This window comes from Scyliorhinus canicula, chromosome 27 (assembly GCF_902713615.1).
Source record: "Scyliorhinus canicula chromosome 27, sScyCan1.1, whole genome shotgun sequence".
NCBI classification, from domain to species: Eukaryota; Metazoa; Chordata; class Chondrichthyes; order Carcharhiniformes; family Scyliorhinidae; genus Scyliorhinus; species Scyliorhinus canicula.
The window spans coordinates 20955549-20968824 of NC_052172.1; the positions used below are offsets into that span (position 1 = coordinate 20955549).

The following is a 13276-nucleotide window of genomic DNA, read 5'->3' on the forward strand; positions in this document are numbered from 1 at the left end:
GCCTCCTCAGAATGTGCTAATCCTTGCTGTCGTTCACAGATGCGTTCCATGACCTCACCTGCACATCCACAGTTCACATTTAAGTTTAGATTGAGTGTGGTGTCGGTCTATTGGACTGTGGTGAGCTTCACAATCAAGTCCCCTGTCGTTACGCTTTTCAAACTGGCCCACCAAGATCGTCCCACCAAGATCGTCCCACCAAGATCGTCCAGCCACGATCGTGCTGAATGGCGGAGCGAGCTCGAGAGGCTTTTGAATTTGTGGATCCTGAAGCTCTTTCTGAATTTTACCCCTCTGCTTTTCCCCAGGACAGTGAAGTCAACTGCAGAAAATATAAGCCACCAGCTGGATTACTGTGCCCAATGCCGGGCACCTCGCTCTAGGGAGGATACGGAGGCTTCGCAGCGAATCCAGAATAAACTTTAACTGGATGGCTCCAGAGGCAATGATTACAGACACACTGATAGGCTGGAGAAGCCGGAGTTCTTCCTTTAACAGCACACAAGGCCAAGAGGCCACGGAGGGTTTCGCTAGATCAAACAACGAGAGGGCATAGGTTTAAGATGACTGGCAAAATGGCAGAAGTGAGGCAGTGGTCAGGATTTGGAACAGCAATGCCCAACAGGGTTGTGGATCCAGAGTTATTTGTGGCCTTCAAATTGGATAAATAGCTGATGGAAAGATTGCAGGGACGCGGGGAAGAACAGGGAAGTGAACTAACTGGATGACTTTTCAAAAGGGCCAGCAGAGAGTCAATGGGCTGAATGGACTGCCCTGCTGCATTGTAGTATTCCAAGGTGCCATGAAATAAGTTGGCAACGACAGAAATAAGTGTTCAGATGGCATACCAGCATGCATGTACAATGGTGATCCGTCTCCGCTGATGGGAAACACACTGCAGGGAGGGTCAGTAACTCCCACCCACTATGTTGGATGTAGGCTGGCATCTTTAAGAGATCATTCTCAAAACACCTGAAACCAGGAATAAAAGTATTTAAAAAAAATAAATTTAGAGTACCCAATTCTATTTTTCCCAATTAAGGGGCAATTTAGCGTGGCCAATCCACCTGCCCTGCACATCTTTGGGTTGTGGGGGTTGAGACCCACGCAGACACGGGGAGAATGTGCAAACTCCACACGGGCAGTGACCCGGTGCCGGGATTGAACCTGGGACCTCGGCGCCGTGAGGCAGCAGTGTTAACCACTGCGCCACCCACTAGGAATAAAAATTTTAACGTCAGTGATAGACAAGTCATAAAATCGTAAGAAACAGGAAAGGGAGCAGGTCATTCAGCCCTTCCCGCCTATTCCACCATTCAATTTGATCATGGCTGTTGTTAACTCACTTTCCTGTCAGTCCCCCTAAAAGGTTTACTCTCTCACAGATGAAAATTCCGCCTAACTCTGCCTTGAATATATTCAATGACTCAACCTCCATTGGCACTCCTTTCCCCAAAGAGCAAAGACATACGACCTTCAGAAAACCCTCCACAAATCCCCCTGTAAGAATCTTTCCTGTTTATTTTCTTTGCCCCAATGTCTTTTGTTCATAGAACATACAGTGCAGAAAGAGGACATTCGGCCCATCGAGTCTGCACTGACCCACTTAAGCCCTCACTTACACCCTATCGCTGTAACCCAATCTAACCTTTTTTTTGGACACTAAGGGGCAATTGATCACGGCCAATCCACCTAACCTGCACATCTTTGGACTGTGGGAGGAAATCGGAGCACCCGGAGGAAACCCACGCAGACACGGGGAGAGCGTGCAGACTCCGCACAGACAGTGACCCAAGTCGGGAATCGAACCTCGGACCCTGGCGCTGTGATGCCACAGTGCTAGCCACTGTGCTACCCCTTGCTGCCATTTTGGTTCTGCCTGACAACAGTCAGTGATTGATTCTTGCCTGATGCTTTCCGAGAAAACTGAGCACACATTTTTTGGGTCTTGGAAGTGAAAGGAACTGTCTCTCTCTCTCTCTCTCCTGCTTCCTGAAGTGAAAGAACTGCTCTCTTGTTCTAAAAGCAGTGAGTGTCTGGCACATCCTTTGCTGTGAACCTGAAATGATGCTGAGTCTGCAGAGAAGGTCGACAATCTCGCCAGAGAAAACCATCTCAGGCCTTGAAGGAAGCAGTGCTAAAATAAAAGCTTGAACTTCAGACAGACATTAATTGGCAGTCATCCCAGTGCATCAAAGATCCTTATCCTTTTATTTTTATCTACATATGTATTTTTTTTTAAATTTAGAATACCCAATTCTTTTATTTTTCCAATTAAGGGGCATTTTAGCGTGGCCAGCCCACCTAACCTGCACATCTTTGGGTTGTGGGGGCGAAACCCACGCAGACACGGGGAGAATGTGCAAACTCCACACCGACAGTGACCCGGGGCCGGGATTTGAACCCGGGTCCTCAGCGCCGTGAGGCACCAATGCTAACCACTGCGCCACCATGCTGCCCTTTTAATTTTATGTCCTTTCTGCCATTCTTTCTCGTGTGTGTGTGTATGTGTCTATATATATTTCTGTCTGTTTAATTACAATACTGTACATAATAAAAGATTACTTGTACTCTAAAGATACAAACCTGGTATTGCGGTTATTGGGCTCAACTAAGGACCTCGGGTATTTTAAATAAAATCTAATTTCCTCTGTTACGACTCCGGGTCAAGTTGGGCTGGAATTGACCGCGGACGAGCCCCGGGGGTCGTGACACATCTTAAATGGGAGGCCCCTTATTTTTAATCTCCGCTCCCTAGTTCTAGGTTTCCCCAGGAGGAGAATCAGCATCTCAAGTCTCCACCTCGTCAAAGCTTCTCAGAATCCTCGCAGATCACTTCTCGTTTTTCTAAACTCCAATGAGTCCGGGCCCAATTTTTCCTCATAAGACACCAGGAATCAATCTGCGGGACCTTGTCCGGACTGCTCCCAGCGTGGGTCAGCTTGGCCAGTAACATTGATCCGAGTTCTGTACAATGTTCCGCGATCGGAGGTGTGGTGATGAACCGTCTTCATTTTAACGTTACACACGTACAGGCTCCAACAATTGAACCAAGGTACTCTGATCAAACCTACTGCTTTGCACGTTCCCACCTTACTATGAAAATATATTTCTGAAACCTTACTTTCCTTCCTCTTGCCTTAACCAGTTTTTCTTTCGGACGGATCAAAGGAGTACATACGCTAACTGTCCAATATATGGGGTTGATACTAACAGTTTGTGTGCACAACCCTCAGTCATACCTGGCACCTCTACCTGTGCACTGGCTAGACATGTTAAATATTTATTGATGAGCTGCTTACCTTTACAATTTCCTGACTGAGTACTCCGCCCACAACAGCACACACTGGGGCTAGCTCTGAGAAACAGGAGCTGAAGGAAGGAAGGAAAGGCACAGTTTATAATCTTATAATTGGAGTGTGAGACTGTGGCTTGGCGGCAATGTCACTGGGATAATGATCCAGGGGTCCCCAGGCGAATCCTCTGGGGGACACGGGTTCAAATCCCATCACAGCAGCTGGTGGAATTTAAATTAAATTAATAAAAAAAAAAATCTGGATTTTTAGTGGCTAATTGTGGTAAAAACCTATCTAAGTCACCAATGTCCCCTTGGGGAAGGAAATCTGCCGTCCTTACTCGGTCTGGCCTACAGGTGACTCCAGAGCCACAGCGATGTTATTGACTCTTACTGCCCCCTTTGGAATGGCTGAGCAAGCTGGTCTGTTTTAATAATAATCTTTATTATTGTTACAAGTAGGCTCACACTAACACTGCAATGAAGTTGTGTGAAAATCCCCTAGACGCCACATTCCGGCGCCTGTTTGGGTACACGGAGGGAGAATTCAGAATGTCCAATTCACCTAACAGCACGTCTTTCAGGACTTGTGGGAGGAAACCGGAGAACCCGGAGGAAACCCACACAGACACGGGGAGAACGTGCAGACTCCGCACAGACAGTGACCCAAGCCGGGAATTGAACCTGGGGCCCTGGAGCTGTGAAGTAACAGTGCTAACCGCTGTGCTAACATGACGTTCAAGGGGCAATTACGAATGGGCAACAAATGCTGAGCCAGCCCAGTGATGCCCACATCCCACGAAATAATAAAAAGGTTTCAATATATGGAAATCACAACTGCTTTTGTTTTAACCTTCAAATTAGTTAATAGTCTATTTTCTTCACTTCCTCCAGAATATGGGATGTGAGGCGGAATTCTCCAGTCCCCCAGTCGCGTGTTTATCGGCAACACTGTTCCTTAATGACGGGACTCTTTCTTCGCTCCCCTCGTCAATGGGATTTCCCATCAAAGCCACCCCATGTACCGGGAAACCCACGGCGGTGGGAAAAGAGAATCCTTACGGATTCAAGTGCTCAGCTAATAACTGTTATTCGAAAGTTGGCCAAGTTTTGGCCTGTCTGCTCCCTCCAGAGAGCGAGATGAATACCGCAGCTGATCCAGGATTCTCCTTTATCCAGAGGCCACGGTATAGCAGAGGGGTCGGTGTAGCAACTGGTGGCACAAACATTGCGTGCTCTTCTCCCTCCCTCTCAATCCTGGGCACAGAGTCCAGCTTGACCCTGGGGATTTGCATGACGTCTGGTGCAAAAAAAAAATTCCGTTGCCAATTAAGAAAATGGAACCTGCAGCATAACCAAGAGATTGGAAATCCTCTACTGTCTGAATGATTTTCACAACCAATTTGGATTCTTAAGTTAGGGGATACCCTTAACCACCAGCAACATTATACTGGCCTTCAAGGTAAAATGGTTTCCTCCCTGGTTTCATTTTACAATCTGAGGAAACCCTCAGATGACTTGCTACACACCAAGTAATCCTTTCTGTTAATTTCTCATTCCCGAGAAGAGGAAACGATTGTTTACGGCGCAGTCTGCATGGCCGTTCTAACGGTGTTATTGGGAGACCTGGTTTTAGAGGTTGGGGGAAAAGGATGAGAGAGGAGGGGATGGGGGGGGGGGGAAAGAGAGGTTGGCGTGCATTTTCTACATTGGATGTGCCTCACGTTTGACCGCGATCAAGGCCCGTCACTGACTCCCTATGGTTACGTAGTCTGGGCATTGCCGCTGGGGTCAGCAGGTGGTGGAAACAGATTAAATTTCAGAAAGGGAACTGGCAGAGGCACGCTGGGCCAAAGGGTCTCCTGCTTCCACCACAAACTGTGACTGACTTCATTTCAACAGACAAGAGAGCCACGTGGGCCGTCAAAACCATCCAATAAGGTACCAGAGAGTATTTAATGGACTTTTAACCCTGAAAAGTCTGAGGTGATGCATTTGGGGGGGGGGGGGGGGGGGGGGGGGGGAGAAGAGAGAATGAGAACATAGAACATAGAACAGTACAGCACAGAACAGGCCCTTCGGCCCTCGATGTTGTGCCGAGCAATGATCACCCTACTTAAACCCACGTAACCCGTATACCCGTAACCCAACAATCCCCCCATTAACCTTACACTACGGGCAATTTAGCATGGCCAATCCACCTAACCCGCACATCTTTGGAACTAACAAGGCAAGGGAATTCACAGTGAACGGTAGGACGCTAGGAAGTACAGAGGACCCGAAAGGTGCCTGTCCATAGGTCCCTGAAGCAAGGACAGGTGGATAAGGTGGTTAAGAAGGCAAATGGGAGACTTGCCTTTATTAGCCGAGGCACAGAGCAGGGAGATTATGCTGGAGCTGTATAAAACACTGGTGAGGCCACAGTTGGAGCACTGTGTGAAGGTCTGGTCACCACAATATAGACAGGAAGTGATCGCACTGGAGGGGGTGCAGAGGAGATTCGGCAGGATGTTGCCTGGGTTGGAGAGTTTAGGCTATGGAGAGAGGCTAGCTAGGCAGGGGTTGTTTTCCTTCGAGCAGAGAAGGCTGAGGGGGAACATGATCGAGGTGTACAAAATTTTGAGGGCACGTATGAGATAGAGTGGATGGGAAAGAACGTTTCCCCTCGGTAGGAAGGTCAGTAACCAGGTGCATGAATTCAAGGCCAGGGGCTGGAGATTTAGAGGGATTGAGGGAAGATTTGTTCACCCCAGGATGGTGGGAATCTGGGACTCGCTGTCTGAAAGGCTGCTGGAGGCGGGAACCCTCACAACATTTAAGAAGCATTGACCGCAGGCAAGGCTATGGACCAAGTGCCGGAAATGGGATTAGAATAGATAGGTGCTTGCTGGCCAGCGGAGCCACTTTCTGTGCTGTAAAACTCTATGAATAACTGCCCTGCAGCCAGAACTAGAGCATTCCGAAGACTAGGGGAAGCCACAGGAACGGAACGTTGGCGTTTATTCTGGATGCGGTTCAGAGGTCGGTGAGATATTCACGCATTTATTCACTGCCACAAATAAAAGAGTTAACTGACCTGACAAACTCATCCGTGAGCAGGTCACTCTTCACCCCCAAAGAATCCAACACATCGTTCCTTAGTTGCAGCAGTAATTCTGAATCTTCGTCATAGCTCTCGGGCATTGGATCCCGGGCCTTAGCAGTTCGGAATTTCAACAGAACTGTCAGAGAGAAAATTAAAATTAAGAAAACAGCAAAGTCAGGACCCATTATTCCTTAAAAGGGTACCCAAGGTGCATTATCATTGGCACATTTAAGAGAATGAGGCACTGCATAGGGTAAACGGGACCTCCTCCTGTGCAAGGATCAGCCTGATGCAGTTTAAGGTGGTGCACAGGGTGCATATCATTCGGGCGAGAATGAGTGGGTTATTTCAGGGGATAGCAGATGAGTGTGAGAGGTGTGGGCGGGGACCAGCAAATCACACGCATATGTTTTTGGTTGTGAAAAATTGGGAAGATTCTGGGCGGGAGTGTTCGCGGTCTTAGCCAGGATAGTGGAGGAGGAGGTGGACCCGGACCCTTTGGTGGCGATATTCGGGGGTTTCGGAGAAGCCAGAGCTCATGGAGAGGAGGAAGGCCGATGTCGTGGCCTTCGCATCGCTGTCTGAAAGGCTGGTGGAGGCGGGAACCCTCACAACATTTAAGAAGCATTGACCGCCATTTCTGACAAGGCTATGGACCAAGTGCTGAAAATGGGATTAGAATAGACAGGTGCTTGATGGCCACTTTCTGTGCTGTAAAACGAATGGCGGCAAATTTTACTGGATTGGCGGTCGGCATCGCCACCGGGGGTAACGGCTTGGTTGGGTGACCTGTACGACTTCCTGCGGTTGGAGAAGACAAAGTATGAGTTAAGGGGCTCTGCAGGGGGGGTTTGAGAAAAGGTGGGAAATGTTTGTGACCGTGTTTGAGGAGCTGTTCGTCACGGGGGGGGGGGGGGGGGGGGGGGGGGGGGGTGAAAAAGGTGAAAAAATTTGTGGACTGTATAGTTGATTGTTGGGAAGTATGTTTCCCGGGTGTTCATTTGCTGTAACCTGTTTTGATACATGTTTGTAACAAAATACATTAAAAAAAAAGTTTTTGAACTAAAATTCAACTATTATTTTATCGTGCAGTTATTTTCGGAGCCAAGTTGAGGGAAGGGCAGATTCATTTATTTTTTTAAATTCAGAGTACCCAATTATTTTTTTTTCCAATTAAGGGGCAATTTAGCGTGGCCAATCCACCTAACCAGCACATCTTTGGGTTGTGGGGGTGAAACCCACGCAGACACGGGGAGAATGTGCAAACTCCACATGGACAGTGACCCAGGGCCGGGATTCGAAATCGGGTCCTCGTGTTGCAGTCCCAGAGCTAACCACTGCGCCAAATGCCGTCCTGGGCAGAGAACTTTAAACAGAAGTAAACTGTCACCCTCCATTACTACATTCACCCAGCGCGTAATGGATCAACAAGTTGCAACCAAAAGATAATTCTCAAAGGACCCCAATCTCTCGCATAAATTGGCAAGTGGAATGGTGCATGCTGACTCTGACGTTCAGATGGAGCTGGGACAGAGGTTCCATCAAATAGGAGGCAAGCGTCTTTGCAGATTAACGCCTGTCCCATGTGATCTTCTGGACAGGTTTTGATCATCACAGACGGATTTTAGAAAAATTATTTTTCCCTTTACTGGTCCTGTTTGCACTCGCCTCACAGGAGATTACAGATGAAATGAAATGAAAATCACTTGTCACAAGTAGGCTTCAATGAAGTTACTGTGAAAAGCCCCTAGGCGCCACATTCCGGCGCCTGTTCGGGGAGGCTGGTACGGGAATTGTACCTGCGCGGCTGTCCTGCCTTGGTCTGCTTTCAAAGCCAGCGATTTAGCCCAGTGCTAAACCAGCCCAATGATCGGAATGGTTATGCGGCGGACGTCTGAGGCAGAGGGTGGTGCTGAGGATGAAGAGTTTAGCCATCAATCAGTCGAAGACAGTTTTAAAAAATAAATTTAGAGTATACAATTATTTTTTCCAATTAAGGGGCAATTTAGCGTGGCCAACCCACCTACTCTGCACATCTTTGGGTTGCGGGGGCGAGACCCACGCAGACACGGGGAGAATGTGCAAACTCCACACGGACAGTGACCCAGAGCCGGGATCGAACCCGGCCCTCAGCACCGTACTCCCAGCGCTAACCACTGCGCCACAATCCGCCCCCGAAGCCAGCTTTGATGGAACTAGCTGGTCAGCTCTGCCTACGAAATTGCGTCCATCTGGTTAGACTAATCTAATTAAACTGCCTTAGAACCCACCAGCCAAGAGACACAGTTACATCCCAACACGTAAAAGGTCCCACACGTCAAAGGGCTCGCATTCTCCATTTTGCGACCGAAATCCAGAGTCTCAATCTTATGGTCGTCAGGTCAACAAGTTCTCGCCGCGCGAGACCAAAATTAACTGCAGCGTCAGTGATCCATAACAGTTTTTTTTGGTAACGCTCACAGGGCACTTACTTCCTCTTCAAATTTTTGTTTGACTATTAATGTTAAAAATAATCTCCGAATGCTCCAAGTGCACACTACATGTGTAGGAGGTGGCTGCACTGTTACTGACACTTGGATAGCTATTCGATAAGGGTGTGTAAACAGTACGAGAAAGCGACAGTCTGTCACTGGCATAGCTCCAGACAGCTGTGTCTCTTGTTGCTAGTTATCTCGGCACTCCATCTTTGCTAAGCGGTGGGAGTAATCAAGTCACTGGAGACAATGGGGCAAAAGTTCACTTCAGGCACGGGACGACTGGCACCACATTTGTCTGAGAGTTAAGGGGCAAGTTTAAAAAAAAATAGATAAACACATAACTACACCGAACACAAACGTGACTGCAGTGCAGCGCTTTGTTGACCAACGATAGCGAAAGGCCCAAACATTCAATCACGGACTCCTCAAACTCAACACTCATTAACTTCCAATGTCTTTAAATGAGGTCGACAAAGTAATCAAGATCTTGTGGGTCTCTGGCGCTGGAGTGGGGAATCATTTCATTAAACGTACAGCTTGATTTAGCACAAATTCTCACACATCAGCGGATCCCAGTTTGATGCTGATTTTGTTTATTTCATTCTTGGTTTTTAGAAAAAAAAACACGTCACGGTTAATCATTGCTGTCTGGTAGTCCTTGTTGGAAAGGGGCTTCTATAGGGATAAGGGAAGGATAGCCACTTGAGCAAGGTACCGGTGACGCGCCAGGACCTGTGCAATAATATTCCAGCAGGAGTTAAGATGTTAGCCAGAGCACAAAATGGATAGCAGGCTTGATTCTGAGTGTGGGCTCGCGTCGCCCGCTAGATATTGAGCCCATAATCTGGGCTGACGCTCTTCGTGCCTGGGAACGCTGCACCGTCTTTCGATTACGGCTCTGCCTGCTCTCAGCCGGTCACAAGTAAAGTCCCGCAGCACGATTGCGAGAAAGAGCAAGGAATTACCCCTGACATCTTGGCCAATATTTCTTCCTCAACCACTAAAACCGATCACCTGCTCATGGTTACACGGTTACTTGTGGCTGTTTGTTGCGTGTAAATACTTGAGGATCTCTCCTCAATGTTGCTAGATTCCGATTAGGGGGGCAAACCCTGGCCAACGTTCCTCCTGGCGAGACCGATGGGTGCAGGCACTCGCTGCAGCCCAGCTATTGGCATGCTAGCTGAAATAACATTGGCCATTATACGTTTTAACACCAGCGCCGGGGGTGGGGGAGATGATGAAACCGTCCAAGGTCACCTTGAGATAACAAAACAAAAGATTAATCTCTATTGAGGTCTCTCTCTGTGTTCGGATTACACAAACAATACATGTCAGATACTCATCGTTGCACAATAGTTAATCCTTCAGCGAGTTTTTCATTACGCGCCGACTGCATGAGATGGAAGACATGGGCTGCCGAGTGCAAACAAAAACAGGAATGAAAGCTAAACAGCTCCGATCCACCGCACCATACCTTATAGGCGGCAGTGGCAAGGAGGCGACAATTCGCAAACAGATATCTCATTTTCGAGTTCAGATGAGAATTAAACAGACTGATGTTTGAGAATTGAATACTTCGAGCTGATTGCTACTGTGTCAACATATTCATTGTAGAATATAAACAGCCATTGGCACAGCAGTCGATAATGGATTAATGCTCAGTAACGGTGCGCTATTAGAATTGGCAGCTTTTGTTTAATACAGACATTACCAGGCATCAAGCACACCGGGTACATTAGCTTAGTGACATTGGGTCTACAAATGCAGTGTAGCACAGTCAATGCAGTAGGAACCCAGGCAGTTTGATGCATTTATATAGTGTATAAAATGCCTAGACTGACAAGGTGGGAGATTGTAGGTAATAAATGTAGCACATTTTGGAACGGACATTAAAAACCTTTAAAACAGAAAGGAATGAGCTCACAAGGTTGATTTACTGGTCGTAAAATATTAAAGGTTAAGGAGCTGCATTTTTAACATAAAAAATAGAGACAGGAGTATGATATACTGTTCCTTAAACCTACATCGTCTTTCAATAAGATCATGGCTAATTCACAACCTCAGTTTCATCTTTCTACATGACCTCCAAATCCTCTGCTTCCATCGAATCCCTACGGTGCAGAAGAGGCCATTCGGCCCATTGGGTCTGCACCGACCCTCTGAAACAGCACCCTAACCTAGGCCCAGGCCCCTGCCCTATCCCCTTAATATCCAAATAATGTGCAGGCTAGGTGGGGTTAAGGGGCAATTTAGCACGGCCAAATCCACCTGACCTGCACATCTTTGGACTGTGGGAGGAAACCGGAGCACCCGGAGGAAACCCACTCAGACACGGGGAGTACGTGCAGACGCCACACAGACAGTGGCCCAAGCCGGAATTGAACCCGGGACCCTGGTGCTGCAAGGCAGCAGTGCTAACCACTGTGCAATCCACAGGCTAAATAAATCCACCCATCTCGTCTCCAAGCCACAAGGTTCTAGATAAAGGCCTCATTCCAGGAATCCTGCACAAAAAGAGAGGCTGACATTCCACCCCCTCCGCTTCTGAGGAAGTTACAGTCGACTTGAAACAATCACTGTTTCTGTCTTCACAGACGCTGCCAGACCAGAGTTTTCCCAGCATTTTCTGTTTTTTTTTGCTATTTTTGGCACCTGCAGTATTTTGTTTTTGTTACTTTGATGCAAGGTCTTTTGCCACTTCCCTTCTCCATGAGCGGGGATCAAAGGTAGTTTCTTTTTTTAAATGTGTTTTGATTAGAGTTTTATAATTAAAAATTTTTTTTTTTTTTTTTAACAAGTTGAGCTGCTCTTATCCAAAAGGCTTGGGGCCGAATATGTATCGGATTTCGGAATATAACGTGCACCTGATGGCGCTGGGAACTACGCGCGTGTTGGGAACTGTGTGTGCGCGGCGTACGTTGGGATCTGCATGCATGCAGCGCACGTTTGGAACTGCACATTGCCCGGGAACCTTCCCAGGCCCTTGCAGGATTTCCCACTCGTGACATCACGTCGGCAATCGGAAAAAAGTGCGGAATTCAGAATTTTTTTGTTTTCGGAATTTTGGATCGGGGTGCTCAACCTTTGGCGCAAATAACATTTCAGAACATGCCTGGTACAGTACAGAAAGTATTACTGCAAATGTAAAAACAAGCAAGACGGGATGACGTCAGGACAATTGATTTTAACAGCTCGTTTTAACACCAGATCATTCAGAAAATGGGGAGAGGTCCTTTCTAACCCAATCCCTTATACACCCAAGATGAAAGGCTAATCCTTGACCCTTCATTGGGACCGGCCCCAGCACAACCGACTACCTTCTGCCGATCTTTAAAATTGTGGAAGCGAATGATTAGGGGCCGGAGACGTTGATTGTCCCTTGGCCTGAAAAGGTAGTCTATGGTGCACCTTCTCCAATTTGAAACGACATCCACGTGGCAGCCAGTTCTCAGTGAACTTAACAGGAGCCTTACCCTCCACTCCTGGCAGACCGAAGACACGGATATTCTCTCTCCGACTCAGTCCTCCAAATATTCTAGGATCTCAGACATGCCGCATAGCTGGTTTTCCAAAGATGAATGCGATCTTCAACTGAGGAAGCAACATTTTCGGCATTCAGGATCCTTTCCATTTCATCGATCCTCTCATTAGTATTCAGCAGCACAGCCCCACGAGCACTCAAACTCTGCATCAACGGGTCTGTCGGTTATTACTCGGGTGTAAGTAGGTGTAAGTGACTCATTTGCAGCCGGCGCGGGATGTGTAGCTCGTCGGCGGCGGGGGGCCGGAGCATCGGAACAGTTGAATGATCTTTTTGGCCAACGCTCGATTATCTAGCAGGTCAGCTGCCAGCAGGGGAGAATCCACCCCAGGAACCACTTTCCTCTGGATAGGATGGCGAAATCCCCGTACATTCCAGGAATAGTTTGCAGTTACAGCAACCGCATAGACCACAAGAAAAAGAGTAAGATAGGGTTTTTTTCTTTTTTCTCTATAAATTTAGATTACCAATTATTTTTTCCAATTTAGCATGGCCAATCCCCCTACCCAGCACATCTTTGGGTTGTGGGGGCGAAACCCACGCAGACACGGGGAGAATGTGCAAACTCCACACAGACAGTGACCCAGAGCCGGGATTGAACCTGGGACCTCAGCGCCGTGAAGCAGCAATGCTAATCACTGTGCCACCGTGCTGCCCGAGTAAAATAGGGTTTGCGCTTCTGCCTCAGAGAGCATCAGGTCGAGAGACCGGTCGAGGGCCAGGTCAACATATTGAAAAGGCAGATCCACTCCCGTCGCGTCCAAGTGGACCCTTTTATCACAGGACTTTTCTTTTGAGTGTTTGCCATTTTCTTCTCCGATACTTATCCAAAAGTCTGCCGGGGACTTTGCTAAATTTGCTAATATTGCTAAATA

The 13276-nt window shown here is 47.7% G+C and overlaps 1 protein-coding gene across 1 annotated transcript in view; it reads right to left on the reverse strand.

The window, feature by feature from the left end:
• sae1 (SUMO1 activating enzyme subunit 1) overlaps positions 1–13276 on the reverse strand; it is a 105628-nt gene that overhangs the window by 443 nt on the left and 91909 nt on the right. Inside the window, exons 7-8 of the mRNA XM_038785865.1 lie at positions 6372–6516; positions 3303–3372 (exon numbers count right to left, since the gene is read on the reverse strand). Coding sequence (XP_038641793.1) covers positions 3303–3372; positions 6372–6516 — 215 coding nt within the window. The remainder of the gene's footprint in view (positions 1–3302; positions 3373–6371; positions 6517–13276) is intronic.